A 26,577-nucleotide genomic window follows, 5' to 3' on the forward strand; every position below is an offset into this window, starting at 1 on the left:
GCTGATGGCAGGACAGAGTAAGTGACGCAAGGAAGAGCTTGTCAGTTTGCTGCTTCTCCTTTCATTGTCCCTTCATAAGGTGGGGGTGGGGAGGGAACCTGCATGCATACTCAGATGCAGCAAAGGAAATCAGGTCTCCTCACCTTCTAGACAGTGTTCTGCTGTGTAGAAATGTTGAGGCCTTTTTATAATGACTACCTTGAGAACAGCACACCCTAAAACCTTTTATTAGCTTTCTAATAACTTTTTGGCAGCACCATGGTATTCAAGCAGGTGCAGATACTATGGCTGCTGAATACAATAGTCAGCCTTGGAGTTTCCTCCATCCATGCGGTTTAGCATGCAGCGGGTTGAACGAGAGATTTAGCTATGTGTAGCTAGCTTAATGCAAAAACATTTGCAGCTCCTCAATCAAGGGGACTACCAAGGACTCATATCCATCGCTATATGCAAATATATCAATTAAAAACCTTTACCACCCATAGCACCTGGTCCATATGTGCAAGTAACAAAGATCGCTTTATGCATAAAACACAACATTAAAACCATTTATTATAAATAGAAAATCGGAAAACAAAACCGTGATGGGCCCAGAGTCACCATAACTGACTCTGGACCCATTATTTGGGCTTGGCAGCCCCGTTGTTTTTCCTTTTATAGGTAATCAGACAAGTATAACAATGCTCAGCCATTCACAAAATCTTTCCGCAGAGACCACTGACAGCTCATGTCTGCCTTTCTCAACCAGTGTTCTGTGGAACCCTAGCGTTCCTCCAGATGTTTCATGGGGTTCCTTGAAGAGAGAGCATGGGCAGATTGACCTCTTGCCAACACTACCCACCATAGTAAGGGGCTGCTACAATTTTCAATGTATCATTTGTCTAATTTTATGATTATCCCTGAAGATGTTTTTGTTGTATAGAGCAGGGGAAGGGATGAGAGGTTAAGGACACCCCATTCTTTAACTTTTATCCCATTCTTTAACTCTCTGCAACATATTGATCACACATATGTACAGGAAGCTGTAGATCTAATTTTTAACGAGGGTTGTCTGAGACCTGAAAGCCTTTTTAAGGGCTCCTCCATGGTAGAAAGGTTGAGAAAAGCTGATCTAAAGGAAAACTAGCAAAGTATTTTGAAATGTCAATTTGAGCTATGAATGCACAGTTTACATTAAACTCATTTTGACTTGATTTTCACATATTTACATGCTTTTTTTTTAATTCTGGGAGAACTGGCAACCCTGATAGGCAAGCATGTCCATCTTCAGCGACAGTACTGACAGGCAATCTCCCCACTGCATCAGAGCCTGCATTGGTGCAGCCAACGTGAGGGTGACAACGCAGCCCAGAATTGAGAAGTGGTGGCAGTTTTTAAAATCCTCACTTGACTGGCAGGTTCAACGGGTATTTTTTTTTTTTTTTTTTTTGAGGGGGGAAACAAAAGAGCATTTTGACTTGACTTTCATTTTTTTTTAGCATATTTTTTTTTTGCATATTGACTGTTGTTTTACTGTAATTCAAATTAAGAGTCTTTTATTTGGAGAAATATCTGATCACAAACTTGCACTGAGATCTTTGTAGCTGATAAGCGCAGTCATTGTGCTGTACTAAAGAGAACGGACAGAATGCCCATTGGTCATATAAATATAATGGAAACACAATAAGAGTTATAAATATATATTGATAACAAGATTATTACATTGAGCTGATCAAACTCACATTACATATTTATATTTTACACGTACATTACCCATTTCTGTCCCTGTGCCTCTACCTAGAAATATAATAATTATTTATATATAGACATGGTGCTAAATACTCTAGACAGCTAACCTTTGAATTATATTTTAAAATACTGTGATTAACCCAGGCGTTTTATGTCATTTCACACTTCAATAAACCAGCAGTTTATTGTTACGGCATAGAGAGTATACAGAGACAAGTGCTTTTTTGAAATATACGGCAAAAAATGCTAAACGAGAAATATTGTATAATTTTTACTTTGATATTGTATGTATTTGATACATAAAAAAAGTGATCTATGTACAAAAATGTAATGCTATTTTCCTGAGGTGTGATTATTCATAGGAATTCTGATGTATATAAAATAAGTGAAATAAGATTTGGACGTCTGTTCTAGGCATGAATGTGAAAACATAATTGTAATTTTTTGTGTATTTCACTAAACTTGATTTTTTTTTTTTTAATACACAAAATAAATCTGTATTGGGTTTGTACACCTGAATCGTGACTGATGTGTTCTTTTCAAGCTGTATAATCATTATTTATGAGAGTGATTTTTTATTACCACTTCTTGCACATGCGGATCTAGTTTTGACATTTATGATTAAGGCCGGACTCTATGCTGTACATCAGGGGTGGCAAACTCAAATTCATCGGGGGCCGCATCAGCAGTATGGTTACCCTCGAAGGGCCGGTTGTATAGGACTATGCATCTACTCTTTATTATCATAAATAGTTGCCTCTGCATTCAGTTGCTACTGGTTTTATAAACTGCGCGTTTATTCGCGTGGGGCTGGTTTTATTTTTTTCTGTTTTTATTAATACTCCTGACCCCTGCACTGCATACGTATGTTGTACAATATGCTCATGATCCTTGCCCTGTATACTCTGTTGTATGTTATACTCCTGACCCTTGCACTGCATACGTATGTTGTACAATATGCTCATGATCCCTGCCCTGTATACTCTGTTGTATGTTATACTGCTGACCCTTGCACTGCATACGTATGTTGTACAATATGCTCATGATCCCTGCCCTGTATACTCTGTTGTATGTTATACTGCTGACCCCTGCATTTCAGTTGCTATGTTTGCTATGATTCATGTCAATACAGAAAAAAAAAAACCTGGATTGGTGTTCAGTGCAGCAAATTATCCCCATGATTAGTTTCAGCACAGCAAAATATCCACTGGATTGGTGTGGGTTCAGCAAAATACCTCCAGGACTGGTGTCATTGCAGCCAAATACCCCCAGGACTGGTGTCATTGCAGCCAAATACCCCCAGGCCTGGTGTCATTGCAGCCAAATACCCCCAGGCCTGGTGTCATTGCAGCCAAATACCCCCAGGACTGGTGTCATTGCAGCCAAATACCCCCAGGGCTGGTTTAATTGCAGCCAAATACCCCCAAGATTGGTGTCATTGTGGCAAACTACCCCCAGGTTTGGTATTAGTGCAGAAAACTACCCCCAAGACTGGTGTTAGTGCAGCTAAATACCCCCAGGACTGGTGTCAAAATACCCCTAAGCTTGGTGTTAGTGGAGCAATACCCTGGGGATTGGTGTCAGTGCAGCAAAATACACCCAGTATTGTTCTCAATGTAGCAAAACACCCTCGGGACTAGGGTCATTTCCACAATATACCCCCTGACTAGTGTCAGTACAGCAAAATACCCCCAGGCTTGGTGTTAGTGCAGCAAAATCACAAAGCATGGTCAGTCTATGTGATTACGCTTTCCAGAGCAAAATGTGTCAACAGGAGGAGCTTGTATGGACTGTGCTTTCACCAATGACGTTAAACAGGATCATGACATGGCGTGCTGCTCCAATTTTTGTTGATCCAATGCCCATGTGGCTGTAGACGAGTCCTGAGGAGCCAGCACTTGAGGTGGAGTGGACGTAGCACAAGTGTGCCTTGAGTGGGGGGGGTCACGATCATGTGGCCTTTATTATAGGATATGGTCATTGGCTGTATTAGTTTTCATTTCTCAGGACATTATCAGCAGAAGATACCTATTACCAGAAATGCTGTGTCCTTGCCACTTCCTGTAAGCTGACCTGAAAGCCCAAAGATCTTATTGTATTTCCAAGCTATCATTTGTGTCTAAATAACAAGCAAGCGCTATAAGCAGTGGTGTCTCTTGTCATAATAAAGGCAGTCGGCGCATGCAGGGTTAAATTCTCATCCACAGACCTGCTAATCTATGCCGAAAGGCATAGTCCATCTTTTGGGAAAAAAATTAATAAATGCCCTTACGTTCATTAATAAAACATAAATAAAATTGTTGTTTTCTATTCAATTTTTTGTCAGAGCATTGCAACCGCAATCAGAGGATTATAATCAAATAGGGTCAGTCTAATCCAGCACGTTATAAATTCGAGTTGCCCCACTCAATATGGCCGTGCCTGCCTGACTTGCCCCACTCAAAATGGCCGACGCTTGCCTGACTTTGGCAGCCATATTGAGTGGGGCAACTCAGATTAATAACGTGTTGGATTAGTCTGACCCTTGTTGATTTAAACACTTTATTGCTGTGTGGTAAGTGCATAAGGTTTATTGGCAAGTAAACCAGAAGTGACCTCGATTGGGATCTCGAGGAGTTGGAGCCTTCGACAGAACACCACCCTTCCCATGAAGCACCGCTCTCCCTTTTCTTTCCGTTTTCCTAAGGGCTGTCACCTGCCATGTGACCTTTGCTAGCAAACCAATGATGGCTGACCCCCGCTCTGCGCAGGCTCCTGTGCGCAAGAGCTCTCTGACCTTTCGTGCATTCCACCGATTGGCCAGAGCCCAATCGGTGGGCGGAGACACGTCCGGCTTGGTTTCTGACAACACCTTTAGTTGCGGCTTCCGGCTTGCTAGCGGGGCGATGTGGTAACGGAGGGTGATATTATCCGGTGCGAGGTTATAAGGTTTTTTTCACAGGCCGGTGAGTGTGTGGGAGCCTTGTGGCCTCTCATAGCGAGGCCACTTCCAGTATGTTTATTGTCTATTTACCACGTAAAGGGAACCTGTCACCTCTGACAATGGGCAGCCGCTGATGTATCAGTGACATCATCACTGTGCTGTACATGGCCTGTGCAGAAAGCAGAGGGGCCACAGTGTGGTATGTGTATAGGGAAATGGGGGGGGAGGGAGGGGCCCAGCAGGCCCCATCCACTACAGGCTGCCTGAAGTGAACAACAGGAAGGGGCGAGACAAGACCAGCCACCCTTAAGTTTATCATGACCCTCCCACCCCACCTTTGCTCCCATTTGTTGTACTCGACTACCATTTTCTTGTGCCTGGGGTACGGTGGATCATGTGACCTCTTCCCAAGTTGCAGTGCTCAGGCCTGAGCCAAGAAATGGGAGGCCAGACCACCGTCACATGATCAGGAGGCCCAAGCACTGTACCCGCATTCAGCCATGTAAAGTCCCCCTTCCGGTCAAATGGGGCCAGACCACTGTCGCACGATCAGTGCAATCCCCAACACAGAGCTTTCACTGTTTGTGACAGGGGAACGGGAAGGTAAGTATTAGCGGTTGGAGGCCATTGTTCTTTCAAGAGAACCTGTCCCTTTGCCCAGGCATTCCTAACGAATAGTGAGGCAGTAAAGGGCAAATCGGAATGTGTGGGAGGAAGTGCCGAAAGCTGCCACATGCCGGTCCTGGCACCTTAAAGTGACATTAAACCCTCAGATTTTTCAACATAAACCAATACTGTAATGTGTGCCTTACTGTAATCCATGGTTGTTTCCCTTCTCTTTGCTGCTCTTCCTTTTAAATCCTCATGTCTTCTCTTGCTTGGGGAGAACTTCCCTTTGCAGCTGAGTGCCTCTTCCTGTAGTGCTGGCTCAGATTGCAAACCTATACACAGACACCGTGTATCCATTCCAGAGACAAGGCAGTCTGCTGCAAAACAGAAGTTCTGCCCAGCATGAGAAGACATACAGATTTAAGAGGAAGAGCAGCAAAGAGAAGGGAACAACCATGGATTACAGTAAGGCACACATTACAGTATTGGTTTATGTTAAAAAATCTGAGGGTTTAATGTCACTTTAAGGTCCCCGAGCTTCATACCCATCAGCAGCTTTTTATTTAATGATGGAACCACTTCGAAAGCTGAGTTCACTCGTGCAATGATAACGGGGGGTTGATCTGCTTTTTTAATCCTCTCTGACTGCCCGCAGCCGGACCGTGCTGTACACATTGCTGTGCTGCTTTCCCTTGCTGCACGGCTTAAATTATACTGCATGGCATGCCGCCTGCTAAACGCAACCGTGGAGGTGAAAGGGACTGTGGCATAACCTCATTCTTCTGTAGTTCCATGAAGAGTCACCCTTGGCATCCAGGAGGTGGAAGCATCACTTCCTCAACTCCTGGAAGCTGCTGCACTGTTGATGCTTTTCAGAGGGGAGGTAAAGGCTGCTGCTCATGTGAATGAGCCCTTAAAGGAGAACTATGGGGTCAGGGCTTTTCCCCATAGTTCTCCTTAGGGTAACGGGAGGACACAAACTAGTGTACTCCCGTTACCCTAAGCTCAGTATACCGCAAGCTGTAGCTCGCGGTATACTGAGACGCCGCAGCTGAAGCGGATCCCGACAATTGTGCCGGGATCCGCCCAGCTGCGGGACTGACAGCTGGCTCTGCCTATACCCGCCCCCTTCCTTTCCGCCAGTCAGCGCTGGAGGAGCGGGGACGGGGGAATCCAGCCCCTCCCCTGTCACGGCAGAGAGCCGTGACAGGATCGAGAGGTGAGCGAACGCCGGTATGTGTTCGCTCACCTGGTGGACCAGGTGCTACTCCATACTTGGAGGTGTCATGTGGTTCCTTCAAATAACAGTGCTAAATGGAGTAAAGGAAAGATAAGTATATGGGTGGGGGATTAGGCAAAAATAGCGTGTACACAAAGCACGGGGTTACTTTAAGAAAAAAATGTTTTATGATATCTGGCGTTGAGGTTTATTTATTGTCTGTTTGTTGCCCTCAGATCATGGATTCCCGCTTCAGCCGCGGTAAATCTTCCATCCTGGAGCGCTCGCTGGCCAGGCCCAAGACAGAAGTCAGCCTCAGCGCCTTTGCCCTTCTGTTTTCGGAAATCGTGCAGTACTGCCAGAACCGAGTGTATTCGGTTTCTGAGCTGCAGGCCAAGCTGTCTGAGCTGGGCCAGCAAGTCGGGTGCCGCATCCTGGATCCGCTGGTCATGAGGGAGAAGAACGGCAAGCGCGAGACCAAAGTGATCAGCGCTCTGCTGTTCATAAAGGTGGTGGCCTGGAAGGCGCTGTTCGGGAAAGAAGCGGACAAGCTGGAGCAAGCCAACGACGACGACAAAACCTACTACATTATTGAGAAGGACCCTCTGATCAACTCTTACATATCCGTTCCCAAGGAGAACAGCACTCTGAACTGCGCCTCCTTCACGGCCGGCATCGTGGAGGCCCTGCTGACCTGCAGCGGCTTTCCGGCTAAGGTGACCGCCCACTGGCACAAGGGGACCACTCTCATGATCAAGTTCGACGAGTCCGTCATTGCTCGCGACAAAGCTCTGGATGGACGTTAATAGTAACCTTACCTTAAAGCGGCAGCTCACCCTAGAAACCATCAATGAACAGCCATATAATGCACGTGCCTTGATAAATGCATAGCGCCATGTTTGGTGTCCGTCCATGCTCCGGTTGTCTGGCAATCACCATTGGAAACTGCCGGCCATTTACCAGCAACACCATGCAGCTCATGTGGGGGGTGATTTATAAACTGTCCGCATAGCTTTTCTCTGTGGAAAACCATGAGGGGGATTTATAAACCATTCGCCCAGCAAACCGCTATGCTAATGAGATCCACAGCACATTGAGATCACTAGATGGAGCCAAGGAAAATAAGAATTTCCTGTGATCCTTAGCTTCATCTAGTGGCCATAGCTGTGCGAATGGTTTATAAAATGGTTTGTAAAGCGCTGCGCAAACTGTTGGCGCTATAGAATAATAATAATAATAAATCACGCCCATGGTCTCGCTCAAGCCCTCCTCGAGCTAGCTACATCTTGTGATTCCAAAGCCTGACTGGGAAACGCTTCCTGTGTGACCTGATTATGTCAGACATGTAGATAGCATGAGGAGGGCTGAGCGACACCAGGGGGGTGATTTTATTATCTGTTCTCGCAGCAAACAGCTGTGTGAGAGAGATTCACAGCACACTATGGCCACTAGATGGTGCTGAGGAGCATTGGATTTTCTGATGCCCCTTGGCTCTATCTAGTGGCCACACTGTGCTGTGCATCTCATTGGCATAGCCAGTTTATAAATCATCCCTGTGGTGTCACACAGTGAACAGCTATGCCAGTGAGATCCACAGCACACTATGGCCACTAGATGGTGCTGAGGAGCATTGGATTTTGTGATGCTCATTGGCTCCATCTAGTGGCCATATTGTGCTGTGCATCTTATTGGCATAGCCGTTCACTGTGTGGACAGTTTATTAATCAACCCCGTGGTGTTGCACAGTGAACAGCTATGTCAGTGAGATCTACAGCACAGCATTGAAGCCACTGGATGGAGTTGAGTAGCATAGGATTTTCTTTTCTTATGCTTCTTGGCTCCATCTAGTAGCCTCAATGTGCTGTAAATGTCACTAGCATAGCTGTTCACTGTGAGAACGGTTTCAAAATCAAACCAAAAGCAAACAGCTATTCAGACGGTTTATAAAATGAGTTGCATGTTGGGCTGTTAGATGGCTAGAAGTTTCCAGTGCTGATTGGTGGACAGACACCGCACATGGCACTAAGTTGTAATCAAGGTACATTTGTTATGTGTCTGTTTAAGGTCATTGATGATTTCTATGGTGAAGTTCCACTGTAAAGGACACGTGTGCTTACGATAAAGCTGTTAGTGGTCCTGTCAGGTTTTAAATAATCCATATTGAAGGTCTCTGCAATAAAGAAGTAATATACTCGCCCCTCCGATGGTCTCTCTCCTATCTTCCCACCATGCCAGCCTCGGTCAGCATTCATCGCTTCATCAGGAGTTTCTGATGCCGGTGTCCTCCGCTGGCTGCCAGTATTCCATCCTCCGACCCCCCTACGTCACTACAAGACACAGCTGTGATGTAGGGGTCATAGGATAGAACCATGGGCATCTGACACTCCCGGAGGTGTTGAATGCCAAAGGGCATTACAGAGACTGCAGCCCTGGAACGGACCAGATTTATCCTCAGCCCTGGTGTACGTTAAAGGGCCAACAACACCCAAAACTGAGATTTCTGTTTAGCACCACTGGTGACACCCTTGGATCACACGCTGTCTTGTAGGAATTCAATTTTCAAGATATTTCCACTCAATATCCCATTGTCCATTTATTGTCAGGAGGTTAGTGTTTGTATTTGCCACCAAGATGACAAACAGCATTCGTCCCTCGTTCTGCAGGTGGTGGCAAATCTTAACAAAGCACCTAGGGGGGACCCAGCCACTGCCAGGGACCCATCCTGCCTGAGAGGGATGTTTGCTATGATGCTGCAGGAGAGATGCAATATAAGGGCTCATTGAGGGGAGTTTATCCAAACTGGAGCAGTTTTCCATAGTAACCAATCAGCTTCTCTCTTTCATTTTCAAGGCTTAACTGAGCAAACTGAAAAGAGAAGCTGATTGGTTACTATGGGCAACTGCTCCAGATTCTGTCTGCTCCAGTGTTGACAAATTCCCCTTATTGAGTCCTCTCAATACTGAACCTCTGTCCTGATGAGTCCTCGTGAAGCTCTTCTCAACCTAAAACCCCCAAGGCGGAGGTAAGCAGCTCTGGGCCTCCAGCTGTTGTGGATCTGTGGAAGAAAGTCTATGACATGCTTCATACCCTACTGAAAACTGCCTGATGAGGCCATGTGAAACTCTTCGCCCTAAAACCTTAAGGCAGGGGTAGGCAGCTCTGGACCTCTAGCTATTGTGGAACTACAAGTCCCATGGGGCATTGCAAGACAGACAGTCATAACTCCCAGAGGCATGTGAGGATTTGTAGTTAAAAGCACAGCTGGAGGGCCAGGGTTGCCCACCCCTGGTCCAAAAGGACACTTCCTGTCCTGTCTAAAGAACAGGAAGTGAAGTCTCCCCAATGGCACATAGATGGCAAAAAGGACAATAAAAGATTTGGCTTTAGATTGGGGGGGCAATTAATATATAATTCAGGAGCCAGTCTGTCAATCCAGGAGCCAGCTCCATTGACAACAGTTAGCTGAAACCTCAAATGATGGGGGCCAGCTGTAGTTTTTAGGGAGCATTGGCCACCTGGCTCCTTGGATTTGTCCAGCCCAGGTTTAGATATAACCAAAACGAGGAATAATAATTTGTGGACTTGTGGGAGGAGCAGAGACACGGACCGGCGCTCCACTTTTGGGGTCTCCGGGAGATATCAGTGGCTTAATGGTGCTCAGACAGAAATATGAGACCTGTTTTAGGTGTAGTCAGCCCCCAGTGAGACTCCCAAACCGTCTTATAGGTTTTCTTTATTTGTTTGCATCTAAATGGAATATTGTTCTAGAAGCTCGTCTGTTAATAGCAGCGTTCTCTGGTTATTGTTTTCGTCAAGGTTGACTTTTGTGTTACTTTACTACGGCTTCTGATTGCTGTAAATGAAATGCATTGAAACATTAAAAAGAAAGTTCTCTCTTCTCTTTGTGTTCCGGTGTCATCCTCTGTTCATTGAATTACCTTCTATCAGCATCACCTACACTTTAGTTTGTTGTATACCTGGATGTTAATGAAGAACTCCGGGCAAATCAAATCTTAAAGGAGAACTATGGGGTCAGGGCTTTTCCCCATAGTTCTCCTTAGGGTAACGGGAGGACACAAACTAGCGTCCTCCCATCACCCTAGGCTCAGTATAACGCAAGCTACAGCTCGCGGTATACTGCGACGCCGCAGCCGGGGGGGATCCCGACATCGATGTCGAGATCTGCCCAGCTGCATGAGTGACAGCTGGCTCTGCCTATCTAGAGGCAGAGCCAGCTGTACCCGCCCCCTCCCCCGTCCGTTCCCGCCAGTCAGCGCTGTCAGATCGGAGCGGGGAGGGGGGAATCCAGCCCCTCCCCTGTCACGGCAGAGAGCTGTGACAGGATCGAGAGGCGAGCGAACCCGGTATGTGTTCGCTCACCTCCCGATCTACTGAGCCGATCTGTGACAGTCTCATTGTCACAGGTCGGCTAGAACTATGAGGTGAGTGAAAAGCACTCACCTCATAGTTCTCCTTTAACCCTTGCAGTGGGGCCAGCACCGCCCTGCAAGGGTTAAGTGATCGTTTTGCCTAGGGAGCTAAAATAACAGATATACCAGAACCGTGATCCCGGCTGGATCCCAGACCGGTCCCTTTCAGCCTCGCCAGCCCTCCACTCCAAGGCCATGTGATTCATCACGTTCTATACAGTGTATAAGGTGTGAGGATGCCGTGGGAGATACCATCACTGGAGAGGAGGAGGAGACAAGATGAGGGGACCGGTCTAAGGTTAAGCTTTTACTGGCCTGGAGTTCTTTAAAGGAGAACTATGAGGTGAGTGCTTTTCACTCACCTCATAGTTCTAGCCGACCTGTGACAAAGGCAGGATTATTTTAAAAGAAATACCCTTGTGGTGGGGCCGCCCCTCCCTGCAAGGGTTATGACTAAACGCCTGTGTGTATGAAACAGGCAGAGGTCTCATTTCATCTCTTGGGCTATGCTTTTATGAAAGACTTCGGACATAGTTGGTCTGCCATCATCCAATGGTCCTGCAAAGGAGCTGGATGAGCACCTTGGCTATAGCAAGCAAGCATGGACTCACCTGGAGTGGCACACTGCTTTTCTTACCTTGTAAGGGTTAATTGCTTGTTAAAGGAGAACTCAATGCAAAGAAGAAAAAAAAACCTACCCTTGCAGCGGGGCTACCCCCTGCACTGCAAAGGGTTAAGTGCTCCTTTTGTCTAGGGAAGTGTAAATAAAGGCGATATACTCACCTGATCCTCGGTCTCGTGGTGGTCCGCACTCGCCTCTCTTCCCTCCTTTTGGCTGCGGAATATCCCTCGGCGTCCTCACGTCTAATGCAAGTCAGTGAACTTGCATAAGACGTGATGAGAGCGGTCCTTAGACGGCTGGAGCCCCGGGGGAGAAGAGGCTGCAGGGACCGGTCTAGCAGTCAGAAGATCAGGTGAGCAAAAGAGCTTTTATAGTGTCCCCTAGACAAAATGAGCCCTTGCAGGGTGGGGGTGGCCCCACTGCACAGGTAAGTTGAGGTGTTTCTTCTTTAATTCTAGGAGTAGAGGATAATCGGTTACCTTATTCCGCGCTATGGCAGGATTCCGCCACTACTCTGCGACTGGCACCCCAAAGCTGCTTCTCTTTGGCACTCTGGCCGGTGGTCACACTCTGATCTCATCCAATACTATGCACGACCAGTAATCCTGCATTGAATGTGAGGGCGGCCATCCACAACCAGGCGGTTCGTAGAGGAGAGCGCCGGAGCCTTCCAGAGAGAGAAATAAGGTATTACAGCTTATTATTCTACCCATAGTCTTCAGCATCAAAGCCCAACTTAACCCAACTGGCCATTTTTTTTTCTTCAAATAGTCCCCCAGCAAGGGTTTAAAAAAAATGCAACTCCAACTGCAAAACTCATCACCTCTCTGGCATTGTCCCCCACAATATTTCCATTCCACCACTAGATGTCCTCAGTCTTTCTGGCTGAATGAAGACTGAGGGCATACTGTGAGTGCAGGGGCATCATGGACCTGCACCCTGGGATGGGGGGGGGTCACCACATCACCTTGTGTTAATATGCACTGCTCTCTCCATCATCGCGGTCCGCTCACCTAGTGAATGAAGATCTGAAGAGAACCTGCGCATCAAGTGACCGGCTTAAAGACATCAGAAAAAGGTCAGCATAAAAAAAAAGAGGCTGCAGGAGATCAAGAGCACTGAGATATAGCAAGGGATGAAAGAAAGGTGAGGAGAAGTATTTTTAATGAATAAAAGGAAATTGTTTATAATACACAAAATATCATTCTGTAAGGTTTAGAGGCCCGGTGATAATTAAGAAGAAGGCTTTCCCGATGGCGGAAGTGCAGAGCGCATTTGTACCCACAGCATTCACTCAGCAAACTGACATACTCGGTACTTCCAGGTATGGGAGGAGCATGTTCTACACTCCCCGACTCCCACGATCCAGCGCTGGGTGCCTGAGCGACCAATCACCAACTGCCAACACTCGCATAGGGTCTAGAGCAGGGGTAGGCGAATCCCGACCTTCTAGCTGTGCGGAAAATACAAATCCCATGAGGCATTGCAAGAGTCTGACAGCCACTGGCATGACTCCCAGAGGCAGATGCGTGACTGGATTTTAAGTTTCACTAAAGCTGGTGGGGGGTGGTTTGGGGGGTACCCATGGTCTAGAGAGTATAGCTCAGGGCAAGGCAACCTTGGCACTCCAGCTGTGCTGAAACTACAAATCTAAGCATGCCTCTGTCTCTGGGAGTTTTGCATTGCCTCATGGGACTTGTAGTTTGACAACATAACCTAACATGAGTCAGTGACAGGATACCCTGCAGCTTTCAGGATTTGCCTACCACCTGAGGAAGAAGAGGAGGGGGGCCCGGGATTTCGCACACCTGGCTTAGGCTTGGTTCACACCTACAAGAAAACACAAAGAGAGGGGCGCCTTTCCTAGTGCAGGTTAGTTTATTCAACAATCATAAAAGAAGACAAGCTGGCAGGTACTCACAAAGGTAGAATAACAACAAGTTGTGAGACAGTAAAAAGCGGAGCACTGGAGGGATCCGTATGATGAGTCCTGTGTGCAGATCAGTGAGGTGTCGACGCGTTTCCGGGGCACGCCCCCTTCATCAGAACCTTCTGATGAAGGGGGGAAGAACCTTCTGATGAAGGGGGGAAGAACGTTCTCATGAAGGGGGGAAGAACGTTCTCATGAAGGAGGGAAGAACGTTCTGATGAAGGGGGGGAAGAACGTTCTCATGAAGGAGGGAAGAACGTTCTGATGAAGGGGGGAAGAACGTTCTGATGAAGGGGGGAAGAACGTTCTGATGAAGGGGGGAAGAACGTTCTGATGAAGGGGGAAGAACGTTCTGATGAAGGGGGAAGAACATTCTGATGAAGGGGGGAAGAACGTTCTGATTAAAAGGGCGTGCCCTGGAAACGCGTCGGCACCTCACTGATCTGCACACAGGACTCATCATACGGATCCCTCCAGTGCTCCGCTTTTTACTGTCTTACAACTTGTTGTTATTCTACCTTTGTGAGTACCTGCCAGCTTGTCTTCTTTTATGATTGTTGAATAAACTAACCTGCACTAGGAAAGGCGCCCCTCTCTTTGTGTTTTCTTGTAGGTGTCTCAGTCACCCTGACTGTATTGGGGCTGCATCCTGCACCTATGCTCAGTATGTTTTCCTTATGAGGGATGACTGCTTCTGGCGCTTCTGGATACTATTTTTTTGTTTGGTTCACACCTAGGTGACACCTCACCGTGCGGCAATCGTGCACCATTCTGCGCGGATTGCCGTGAAGGCAGGAGTCGCCGAGGTGTGAAGCGATCACGCCGTGGGTGCCATTATTTTCTAATGGCATGCCAGTCGTGCTGGGCAGATTGCGCAGTTTCCCGCCGCGATTCCGCGGGTGCTTTCAAACACAATCGTGACTAAAACATACATGTACCTTTTTTCTGCGATTGCCGCACAGATGTCACCCAATTTAAATCAATGGGGCCGCGCGCCAATCGCTGCCTCCATTGTGCAGGACCGCACGATCCCGGGAGGTGTGAACCTAGCCTTAGACTGATGAAAAAAAGATTTATACACACTGAAATAAATAAATAAAAAAGTGAGGGGGTTCAACGAAGGGGAGCACAAAATAGCGGAAGTAGCCTGGAGTTGGGCTTTGGCTATAAATTCATATAATGCTTTCTGGGTCCATTCTGAACTGTGTACATTGAAGCCCAACTCTGCCCCCCAGTTGCCCCCTTCATACCTTAAGGGTCCCCCAGCAATATTGTACCCCTTTATTTACATTTTCTGGGGGCTTATGGCTGGTCACATGACATGCTGGTCTTCTGCTGGCGGGTGCGTAGTTCTGGTTGATGCAGAACCAGAGCTACAAGTCCCGTCTGCCGCATTACTTTCAATTCCAAAACTGACGGTCCGTACCCCACTACGGTCATGGTGCTGGAAGAATAGTCTACAGGAGCCTATGCATTGCACCCACCATCTGCTGATGGCAGTTGAAATGCTTTGCAGGCTCAAATGCAAAAAAATAAAAAATCTTTTTGCAATATTGTACATTTATTATTATTATTTTTTTTAATGGAATATGCCTTTAAAATAAACATGGACTGCAATTCCTTCATTCACACAGCTGCAGTACCACGCCAAGGTCTGCAGGTGGCAGCACCGAGAACACCTACCTTCCTTCGTGATCGATACTTTATGATCGCGGTCACATGACTTCCTCCAGCTCTCCGCCCATCGCATCGCAGCTTGTTGCTAGGTTGGGTGACGTCACCAGGCTTTAGTGACAGCCTCTCGCTGTGGTTATTTTCCGGGACGGAGAAGGAAAGGGGGGACCGAGAAAATCCGCAGTAATCCTCCGTTACCAAGGCACCGGGGAAACCGGGAGCGGCGAGAACAGCCAGCGCACAATCAGACCCGACCACCCAGACCCGTATTGTTGGCCCTGACAGCGGATGGAGGCCGTGAACTGATGGTGAAAAGTGCCCCGGGGTTCAGAGGCGGAGTGCGGGCCTGAGCGCTGCCATGGAGCTGAGGGTCGGGAACAGGTATCGGCTGGGACGAAAGATCGGCAGTGGCTCTTTCGGGGACATTTATTTAGGTAAGAAAGCCATTGGCGGAAGTGTGAGGGAAAGGGGGGGCCCTGAGGTGGGGGGCCCCTAAACTCTGGTATGTCTGGTTGGGGACACTGTCTTGTTGGGGGGGTGGTGCTGTGGGCCTCAGGTCAAAGGGACCTTCTGTGTTTTGGAGGAGCAATTCTGGTACTTGTAGTTCAACCACACCCAGGAGGTCCTGTTGTGGCACCGCCATGGATGCTCCTCCATCACCGCGTCTAGATGGGGCTACAAACCAATGGGTGGCAGTTATTGTTCCCCTAAACGCTGGCCGCCTCCTAGACGCTCCTCCTTTATCTAAACGTACACGCTTGGCTCAACCGAGCGTCTATGTGAGTGACAGCCGGCCGATAAGACGTTTCCCCTACCATGGTACCTTTTGGGGTTGACCGCTATTAGAGGTCTGTTGGCATCCAAAGGGGCCTCCCAACTTTTGGGGGAACTGCCTGAAGTTGACGCTTGTCATTCCTCTATGTTGGAAGGACCAACTTAGACGGGAGATGACCGCTCTTCTGGGGTGGGAGCGGTTGGAAGGTTTGAAAAATGGCTGCTGCTGTTCCCTCCTAAGATGGATGGCCAAGGGAACTTTTGGCCGGTCCTTCTCTTTTCATTCAGCTGTACATATTGGGCGAATGGTCGGCGGACAGATTGGCCTCTATACAACTGCATTTGTATGTTTGTGGTCATATTAAATCCCTTTCCAGGCAAAACATAAACCTTCTCCATACCCTCTTGGGGGCGCCCACACCGCTTCTTCTTCCTACCGCCCGTCCACCCTCATCCCAGACTTAGTGGTGTATAACTTGATTCACCAGGTAAGAACACCTTGAAGGATGGGTCAGAGCCGATACCGGCTTTTCGGTATCGAGTGCCGATATTTTTTTCCCGTACTCGCCGATACCGAGTACCGGTGCCTTCTGCCCTGATTATCAGGAAGTTACATAGAATTTGAGGTTGAATAAAGACATTAGTCCAAGTCCAACCTATTAGGATCTCATTCTAGGAGTACCTGTACCCCTGTATATTACGGTCCCTTAAGAAATCGTCCAAAAGTTTCTTGAACAATTCCACATTATTTGCTGAAATCACCGCCTGTGGCAGTGAGTTCCAGACCCTAACTGATCTTACTGTGAAGAACCCCCTTCGCCCCTTGTGCTGGAATTTTTTTTCCATCAATTTTAGGTGGTGGCCTCTAGTTTTTGTAATGGAGTTAATTTTAAACAGTTTATCGCTAATGTTGCTGCCACCATTGAACATTTTGTACATGGAGATCATATCCCCCCTCAATCTCCTCACCTCCAATGTGAACATGTTTAAATTTAGTAGCCTTGTCTCGTAGCTCTGGTCCTCCATACCCCTTGGATGGCGGACCATGATTCCTGATTGCCTGTGATGCCGGTGTTCTAGCGAAAGAACACCGGCTTTAGAGGCTGCCTGGCTTCCTAACCAATCAGGAAGCCAGTCTGCTTAGAAACACGTGAAGCCTGCTTCCTACCCAATCAGTAAGCCGGGCGGCACGTCGTGACCTGCCTCCCGGCTTCCTGATTGCCTAGGAAGTCAGCTGCTTCACTTGTTTCTAGATAGATGACCAATCAAGAAGCCGGGACGCGAGTCATCACGTGCTTCCTGATTGGACAGAAGGCCAGGATGGCTTCCTAACCAATCAGGAATGCGGGTCATTACATGGGGGGGGGGCATATATACTGTATATTGGGGTGTTGCAATTTCCATTTGTTTTATTTTTTGGTGGGGTAAGCAGGGTCAGGTTAAAATGTTGTGTCACGCAGGCACTAGGCCGTCTACTTTAAAATATCCATAGATGACAGCCGTCCGGATTGGGCCAGTGCTTTGGGTACTTTATCATACTGGAGGTTGATGGTCCTGGGGTGGGAACGTCCATAGTCTTTTATGGTCCTGGGGTGGGAACGTCCATAGTCTTTTATGGTCCTGGGGTGGGAACGTCCATAGTCTTTTATGGTCCTCGGGTGGGAACGTCCATAGTCTTCGATGGTCCTCGGGTGGGAACGTCCATAGTCTTCGATGGTCCTCGGGTGGGAACGTCCATAGTCTTCGATGGTCCTCGGGTGGGAACGTCCATAGTCTTCGATGGTGCTCGGGTGGGGACGTCCATAGTCTTCGATGGTGCTCGGGTGGGGACGTCCATAGTCTTCGATGGTGCTCGGGTGGGGACGTCCATAGTCTTCGATGGTCCCAGACCGCTGCCAATGCCGGGATATCTGCTTAGTCTATAGACCAGGGCGTCTGGGCTGTAGAAGTCAGTATGTTGGTGACCTGAAACCTCAGCTGGATCACGCATGATGTTGGATGAGTTTGGTCAGTCAGCAGACATACAATGAGCACCAACACGTCTGTGCGGAATCCAGTTTGTGTGCGAGCTACACGTCCTTCCTTTGCCTCGTCTCCACTTATCTAACAGTAGGCAAAAGGATAAAAATTTGCGGCCTAGCCAATAGCCGTCCGGCCTGACACAGATGACCCGAGGAGATCTCCATGAGCATGTGATGTTTGTCATTCTGTGGTGTCTCCTATCTAAAGGTTTTATGTTGGGAGGTGTCCCCAGCCCGTCCCCCACTGTGGTGTCTCCTGCAGTGATACTGGATAAACAGAGCACTTCCTCTTTCTCGGCTGATGATTGCCGTGTGTGTTTGTTGTGGTTTATGTGACGGCTGTATATAAGATTTGGCATGCAAAGCCGTGTGATGCTGTTTTTTTTAGGAGGAAGTGTCACCTCGTGTGGACCTCCCTCGTTTTATGTGACAGATCTCCTCCTTCTGTTTGGCAATGTATTTAGGGTTTTGGTAATGAGAGGCGCTCAATCTTTCTAATAGTGTAATATGAAATGATAAAGCATTGATGGGGATTGTCCAGTGAGATCTGCCCGCCCTCGTAGATCCGGTGCCCAGATCTGTGGTGATGCTTGCCCAATGCTAACAGAGGCATAGACATGGTCCTTCTATCCTTTGTACTGAAGGAGGGAACGGACCCACTTGTAGAGAGAGAGGGGGAAATGTCACGTTTGGTTGGCATTCCGGAAGGGGTCTGATAAGTGATGGTGAAGATGAGGAGCATTGCTTGCAATGGTGTCATCTGTGGTCAGTCTGAGACGTTTGGTTAGATTTCATACAATCGTTCATACAGAATCTGCTGAGAACAAATAATCCCATCAGACACTTGACGAATGACGCTGGAAGTCTCGTTTGATTTTAACATTGAACATTGGATTTTGGAAATGAATGGAGTCTACCGAACAAAAACAATTTTTTGTTTGTTTGGAAAAAAATGTCCCCCCTCCCCCTTCAAATTTTCTTCCTTTTTTTTGTCACTAAGGTCAAAAACAATTGTGGGTTTGACCCCATTGCCTGTGAGAGAATGGAACAAACACAACTGTTTTTGAATGAAATTCTAACCGTGTGTACTCGGCTTTAGACGGATGGATTTAAAGATTCACAAAGATCCCTTTCAGCGCAGCGCAGCCCGGGTTTTATGGAATGACGGCGACGCAGGGCCAGGATTATGAAATGTCGGGAGCGCAAAGTCGCGTTTATTGATTGGGGATGCAAGGCCAGGTTTATTAACCCCTTCGTGACTGACGACGTACAGTTTACGTCGCCAGCAAACGCAGGGCCAGGTTTAGTAAATGTCACTTGCGCAAGACCAGGTTTAATAAATCCCGTTGACTCAAGGTCAGGCTTATTAAATGACGGCAACACCTGGCCCGGGTTTTATTAAATGGCAGTGACACAAGGCCGTGCTTAATAAATTGCAGCGACTCAGGCCCGGGTTTAGTGCAAGACAGCGACGCAGGCCCAGGTTTAGTGTAAGACGGCGACGCAGGCCCGGGTTTAGTGTACGACGGCGACACAGGCCCGGGTTTAGTGTACGACGGCGACACAGGCCCGGGTTTAGTGTACGATGGCGACGCAGGCCCGGGTTTAGTGCAAGACGGCGACGCAGGCCCGGGTTTAGTGTAAGACGGCGACGCAGGCCCGGGTTTAGTGTAAGACGGCGACGCAGGCCCGGGTTTAGTGCAAGACGGCGACGCAGGCCCGGGTTTAGTGCAAGACGGCGACGCAGGCCCGGGTTTAGTGTAAGGCGGCGACGCAGGCCCGGTAACGTAGTTGCCTATATGGCCAAGTCTGTGCCATAAATGCAGCCGGTTTAATAATCCTTGTTCACATCGAGTGGCAAACGTGTAGTAAATTGACGCGTTCTGCTTTTGGGATTTGGATGGACGTAACGTGCTCAGCTAGTTCTAGTTTTAGGGCTGAACCAAATGGGCATTCTGTGACACCGTGCGTCCAGCAAATCTGTTGGTCATGCAGAAAAATCCGTCTCCTTGGAAGTATCTGTAAAGCGGTGATTTAATTAGTCGCAGCCGGGTCCGGGTTTCACTGGTGCGATTTCTGTCAAATGCGCACCATGTTCTGGCGAGATGCGGTGAAGGTAGTGCGTACCTAGGCAATGCAGCGGGTTCCTTTTAAAAATGGTATGTTCTGCACCCAGGGGGAGTGGATGCTGGAATTATCACAATATAATGGGATGGAACATACAGATGCAAACACAATCATGCCATGAGCTCAGTGCGCTTCAGTGGACATTAAAAATCCATTACTGTATAGGCACAATATATCTGGTAGTGGCCCTTGGGGCCCATCCACACTGTAGGTTAGTGCAAGAAAAAAAAAATGCATGTGCAGCATTTGCGGATTCAAGGTGCTCCACACCGCACACTAAAAGCACTGGCAGATACTGTACATGTGCATTCGGATTCCATTCTAAATTTATGGCACCGGGGTCCTTGGTTCAATACCCAGCTGGTACACTATCTGCATGGAGTTTGCATGTTCTCCCTGTGCTTGTATGGGTTTCCTCCGGGTACTCCGGTTTCCTCCCACTTCAGTCATGCTGGTTGGTTAATCGGCTCCGGTCTAAATTGGCCCTGTATGTGAGATAGGGACCTTTGTAATGTTTAGTGTGTGTGTGTGTGTGTGTGTGTGTGTGTGTGTGTGTGTGTGTGTGTGTGTGTGTGTGTGTGTGTGTGATGACTAAATAAATCCCTGCAGAATGTCTATCAGCGGTAGGCAAACTGCAGCTCTGGTGAAACTACAGGTCCCATGAGGCATTGAAAGACTCCACAGCCACAGGCATGACTCCCAGAAGCAGATGCATTATGGGATTTGTAGTTTCACCACAGATGGAGAGCCAATGTTTGGCTACACCCTGGCCTATATGCTATCCCGTCTTTCTCTGAGTTTCCTTTCTTAATACAAAAACATGCTAGTAGGTTAATGGGCCTTTTCCAGTTTGTCCCTAGTGTGTGTATAGTGTAGAGCGGGGTAGACAAATGATAATGAAGCTCAGGAGCCAGTCTGTCCAGTCCGGGATTATTTAGGAGCCAACTCCATTGACAGAAACTAGAGGAGACCTCCAAAGTTAGGAGCCAGGTGTAAGTTTAAGGCCTGGTTCACACCTGTACGTTTTGTAGCGCGTTCAACGCTCTACGAACGCTCTACAAAACGCTCAAACATGAAAATCCCATTGTTTTCTATGGGTATGGTACACACCTTGCCGTATTTCAGCCCGTCTGAACGCGCTACAAAGCGGCCTACGCCTGAAAAGGTACATGAGCTTCTTTGCGGCGTTTTTGTCGAGCGTTTCCACTGGGATACAGCCAAGTAGCCCTCGGAAACGCGCGTTTGTCGTGCGTTTTTTTACCGCGAATCGCAGTAAAAACGCGCGTCACGAAACACGCGACAAACGCGCATATTACATACACCTATGTGTGTTAAGGAGCACTGGTGACCTGGCTCCTGGGATTTGTCCAGCCCTGGTGTAGAGGGCATATTAGATACTTTATGGGCAAGGACTGACTTGGTTCTAGTCTCTAAAGCTCTGCGTAATGTTACACCATAATAATAGTTGTTTGTACCGGGGGTGGGCAAAGGAATATGGAATACAGGATCCAGGTCATTGACAGCAACTAGAGAAATTAGGGACCAGCTATATTTTTTTTTTTAAGGAGCATTGGCGACCTGGGTCCTGGGATTTGTCCAGCCCCTGGTTGTTGGTACCCAATATCTATTTGGCCATGATTGTGGATGCCAAACCCTGTTGTGGTCTGCGTCAAAGTATGACCTAGAGGAGCTGCGTACTCCATTGCAAGCAGTTGGCCCTTCAATAGCCATGGCTGATTGTCAGGCATGTGACTGTCATTTCCTGCGTAGTACACAATGTATCCAGCCGAGGGGCCTCTGAAATCCCTTGCAGACCGATGTACCCTCAGCAACAAATTGCGTGGACTTGTTTGGACATATTTGATGGATTTTTATTGTGTTCCGCATAGTTAAATGTAGCTCCCGCGCCTGGCAAAACATCAGTAATACAGCCCAGATGACGGATCTCCACTTCCTGTGCGGCAACATCTATATGAGCCATTAGTAGCAAGCATCAGAACCAGAATCTGTGTAGGGGAAAGCTGAACAGTAATGGCATTGCGCACGTTTTATGGGAAAAGCTTTATGATCATTGATGAGCTGGTTGGTTGATTCCCTATGTGTGGATATAAGAAGCACTGTGGAAGATGGGCCGGGTTTACACTAGGGACGCACCCATACTGGGTTTTCAGTAGTAAGTACGAGTACTGATTTAATTTTTCGGTACTCTCCAATGCCAAATACCAATACCGGGTTTTTCAGTATTGAGTAGCGATATTTTTTTGGGGGGGGGGGTACTCGCCGATACCGGAAGTCCCATTTAAGGAAGCCGGGCAGAGTGTAATGACTCGCCGGCCGGCTTCCTGATTAGCCGGGAAGCCGTCTCCTTGCTCCCTCATCACCAGGTAACGAGGGAGCATGGAGCCGCCTTTCTGGACAATCCGGAAGCCGGGGGCGAGTCATTACACGCCGTCCGGCTTCCTGGCCAAGGAAGCCGGCTCCATGCTTCCTTGTTCCTTGTAACCTGGTGATGAGGGAACATGGAGCCGCCTTTCTGAACAATCGGGAAGGCAGGTCAATACACACCGTCTGGCTTCTTGAGTGGCTGGCAAAGCCGGCTCTATGCTTCCTTGTCACCTGGTGATGAGGGAGCATGGAGCCGGCTTTCTGGCCAATCAGGAAGCTGGGGGGCGAGACATTACACACGCCGTCCGGCTTCCTGATAAGCCGGGAAGCCGGCTCCATGCTCCCTTGTCACCTGGTGATGAGGGAGCATGCAGATAGCTTCCCGGCCAATCGGGAAGCTTAGCAGCATGCAACAACTCGTCGCCCAGCTTCCTGATACCGGGAATAGTATTGGAGCATTTCGGCAAGGACTCCTACACGGACAAATACTCGGTATCAGCATCGGTATTAGTAACAGTATTGGTGCATCCCTAGTAAACCTTTTATAATGTAAACATGAATCCTCATCAGATCCAATCTATGAAGACAATCGGGACACTCGGCAGATCCACGGACCCCCACAGATCAACAGAGGTCAGGTCTCGCTTAGTTTATTCCCGCCTGTGTCTCCCATCAGCAACGGTGGATACACTCCCAACAGCAGCTCCCAGTTGCCTCCCCAACACTCCCAGTAGCGATCTTTTACTTGCAATCAGATTGAGAGTTTAAACATTGCAGGTAGAGCTGCAGCTAACGATTATTTTCAAAATCGATTAGTTAGCCGATTATTAAGTTCGATTAATCAGTTAATCGGATAAACAATAAAATAAAGTTTAAAAAATGGCTCCAGTGATGGACTACTAGTTTGTATTGAGGTTGTAGTCCATCACAGGAGCAAGCTTGGAGCGGTGGAAGTAAAAAAGAAAAAAAAGATAGTGTGGTGTGCAATATAGTGAAATGGAAAGTGTAAAATTATACAGCAATGAATGCAGAATGGCACCGGCTATAGAGGACTACAAAACCCAGCAAAAGCACATTATACAGCGCAATGCAGAACACCGCCAGCTATAGAGGAATACAACAAATCCCAGCAATAGTACACAATAGCTGGCGGCATTCTGCATTGCGCTGTATAATGTACTATTGCTGGGTTTTGTAGTCCTCTATAGCTGGTGGTATTTAGCATTGTACCACTTTATAATGTACTATTGCTGGGATTTGTTGTAGTCCTCTATAGCTGGTGGTATTCCGCATTGCGCTGTATAATGTATTATTGCTGGGACTTGTAGTCCTCTATACAGCGCAATGCAGAATATCACCAGCTATAGAGGAGTACAACAAATCCCAGCAATACATTATACATACAGTGTATAATGCATTGCTGGTATTTGTATTCCTATGTATAATGTACAGTACAATGTACCAGAGAAATACAAATCCCAGCAATACATTATAGAGCACCATGTGTGGGAAAGTGCAGGCTTACCTGAGCAGTCTTCCAGCAACTTGCTTCTGAGATCGGACCTGTCTATCAGCGGCTGTCATCCCCCCACCCCTGTTCCTCCTTACTACATCTCCCCGCGTGCCGTGCCGATCGTGGATGGGCAGGAAATGTGAGGCGGGGAGGAGGTGCGGCGTGTGGAGCGTGGATGCGAGCGGGTCTGGCAGCGGCGAGCGTGAGGTGGGGAGGAGGTGCGGCACACAGTGTGTGGAGCTGTGAACAGGGCCAACCGATCGGAAGCCGATTAATCGATTATTGAAAAAGTTGACAACTTTTTCAATAATCGATTATAATCGATTATGTCGATTAGTTGTTGCAGCCCTAATTGCAGGTTTACTAAAGTCTCTGTAAACCTTAGCGATGAACTTCTCTTATTTGCTCCTATTTGGTCTGTTTTAATGTGCCAAATATAAAGGAAGTCGTTTATCTGTTTGAAAAGTGCAAAAAAAAAACCAAAACCTGTTTCTCTTGCCAGAATTTCAGAGCTGTCCCGTTTCCTCTCTACACTTCCAGTCTTATCTCAAAGAGACTTCCTAGTTCTTATTACAGAATAAATTAACCTTTTGTGTTGTGGAGATCTGAGAGTGGGAGAGGTTGAGTAGTTTAGTAAGACACTGAACAGGGCAGTGGTAAGCACATTCAGTTCAGGGAAGAGCTTGGACAAGTGTGGAAGACCAAACGGAAGGCTGGAGATCAGGGTTAAGAATGGTAGTTGTCCTGATAGCAACCCAGCTCCCAATGCTGCTGTGCCTACAAAGTGCTCAAGGATGTATACATTGCCTACTCACACCAGCAGAGCAAGGATCTGCTCGCACGGTGGCATCTCTTCTGTTAGTTTCCTGAGATTTTACTTCCAACTACCGCTCTCCTCAAACCAAGTGCGGAGAATGTAGAAGTCACTTGGATTGCATTGGATCCTGCTTCTCCCAGCATTACCTTCTTAAAGGAGAACTATGGGGTTAAGGCTTTTCCCCATAGTTCTCCTTAGGGTAACGGGAGAACTAGCGTCCTCCCATCACCCTAGGCTCAGTATACCGCGAGCTGTAGCTCGCGGTATACTGAGACGCCGCAGCTGAAGCGGATCCTGACAATTATGCCGGGATCCGCCCAGCTGCGTGACTGACAGCTGGCTCTGCCTATCTAGAGGCAGAGCCAGCTTTACCCTCCCCCGTCAGTTCCGCCAGTCAGCGCTGGCGGAGGGGGGAATTCAGCCCCTCCCCTGTCACGGCAGAGAGCCGTGACAGTATCGAAAGGTGAGTGAACGCCGGTATGTGTTCGCTCACTTCCCGATCTACTGAGCCGACCTGTGACAGTCTCATTGTCACAGGTCGGCTAGAACTATGAGATGAGTGAAAATCACTCACCTCATAGTTCTCCTTTAACCATGCCAAGGTATATAGTTGCTTTTAACAGACAGTTGGCTTTTTTCTTTTTTTTTTAACCTAGAAATGATCCCATCGATCCCCCTAATCCGTGGATCAGGGAATGTAAAAGCTGCATAAGCGTTTGCCGGTTTGCCAATTCTTCATCCGTTCACGGAAATCACTCAACAGAATCCTTTTTTTTTGTCCGCTGCATTCCGCAAAGCAGTTTGCCATCTTTATTTTTTTTTTATGATGACTTTATGTTCCTCTAATATTTGTATCCTTTACAGGCACTGACATAGCAGCAGCTGAGGAAGTCGCAATAAAGTTAGAATGCGTGAAGACGAAACATCCCCAGCTCCACATCGAGAGCAAGATCTACAAGATGATGCAAGGAGGAGGTGAGGACATCAGCTGGACACACATGGATGTTGTCAGTTTCTTGTGACATGCCACAAGCAGACTTCCCTTTGTCTCTCCAACATTTCTTACCAGCTTGTTTTAGGATTCTTTTGTATTTCTTTCTTTTTTAGTGGGAATCCCAACCATAAAGTGGTGTGGAGCGGAGGGCGACTATAACGTCATGGTGATGGAGCTTCTGGGACCAAGCCTGGAAGATCTCTTCAACTTTTGTTCCAGGAAATTCAGCTTGAAGACTGTACTGCTGCTAGCTGACCAGATGGTAAGTTTTGTTTTCGGCAATAAGAATGAGGTCCCTCGTGATATTTAGGCTGAATAAGAGAGACACTTTTTATACTGTTGAGTGGGGGGACCTTTTAGGACGTAATCTGCTGATGAGCGTGTGTAAAGACCGCACCTAAGGCCATTTGACATCATCTGGGAATGGAGTTGGTTTTACACTCAAATGGTTGATATCATGTGACTGTCTGTTTTACCCCTGCAGTCAGTGTGGGTTGATTTTAAAGTTGACATTTCAGTAATGTTTAAAATTTCTCTCCCGTTCATTGAAGGACACAGGGCAACAGATCGTAGAATGGTCCTCCCTTCCCCTTAGGACCCCGCCGATCGGAGGCGGTTTTGTGGACCATGTACTCCGTTTTGGGTGCCTCTATGCGTCCGGGCCTGGCTTCTGCCTTGGCCTCTCGGACTTGACGGAGCGGGCGCAGGTGTTGCATCAGGGATTAGCGGTGACGGGCGTTTTCCCGCTTAGGTAGGGTTGTAGGAACAGTGGGTGCAGGACCTTAGGTGTGTCTGCAACTCTGCCCTAGTC

At 47.7% G+C, this 26,577-nt stretch overlaps 2 protein-coding genes across 5 annotated transcripts in view; both read left to right on the forward strand.

The window, feature by feature from the left end:
• Window positions 1–4,638: 4,638 nt before the first annotated feature.
• Window positions 4,639–7,312, forward strand: TRAPPC5 (trafficking protein particle complex 5). Its single transcript, XM_018561781.1, has 2 exons — window positions 4,639–4,673; window positions 6,716–7,312. Exon 2 carries the CDS (start codon window positions 6,719–6,721, stop codon window positions 7,283–7,285), a length of 567 nt encoding a protein of 188 aa, XP_018417283.1. The 5' UTR covers window positions 4,639–4,673; window positions 6,716–6,718; the 3' UTR covers window positions 7,286–7,312.
• A 7,900-nt stretch (window positions 7,313–15,212) lies between these two features.
• The window catches only part of CSNK1D (casein kinase 1 delta), a 39,262-nt gene continuing 27,897 nt past the window's right edge, over window positions 15,213–26,577 (forward strand). For all 4 annotated transcript variants that reach the window (XM_018561790.1, XM_018561793.1, XM_018561792.1 and 1 more), the window contains exons 1-3: window positions 15,213–15,569; window positions 25,637–25,747; window positions 25,880–26,028. In XM_018561790.1, coding sequence (XP_018417292.1) covers window positions 15,494–15,569; window positions 25,637–25,747; window positions 25,880–26,028 — 336 coding nt within the window. In that variant the 5' untranslated portion in view covers window positions 15,213–15,493. The remainder of the gene's footprint in view (window positions 15,570–25,636; window positions 25,748–25,879; window positions 26,029–26,577) is intronic.

This window comes from Nanorana parkeri, unplaced genomic scaffold (assembly GCF_000935625.1).
Source record: "Nanorana parkeri isolate BGI_ZX_2015 unplaced genomic scaffold, ASM93562v1 scaffold544, whole genome shotgun sequence".
Lineage (NCBI taxonomy): Eukaryota > Metazoa > Chordata > Amphibia > Anura > Dicroglossidae > Nanorana > Nanorana parkeri.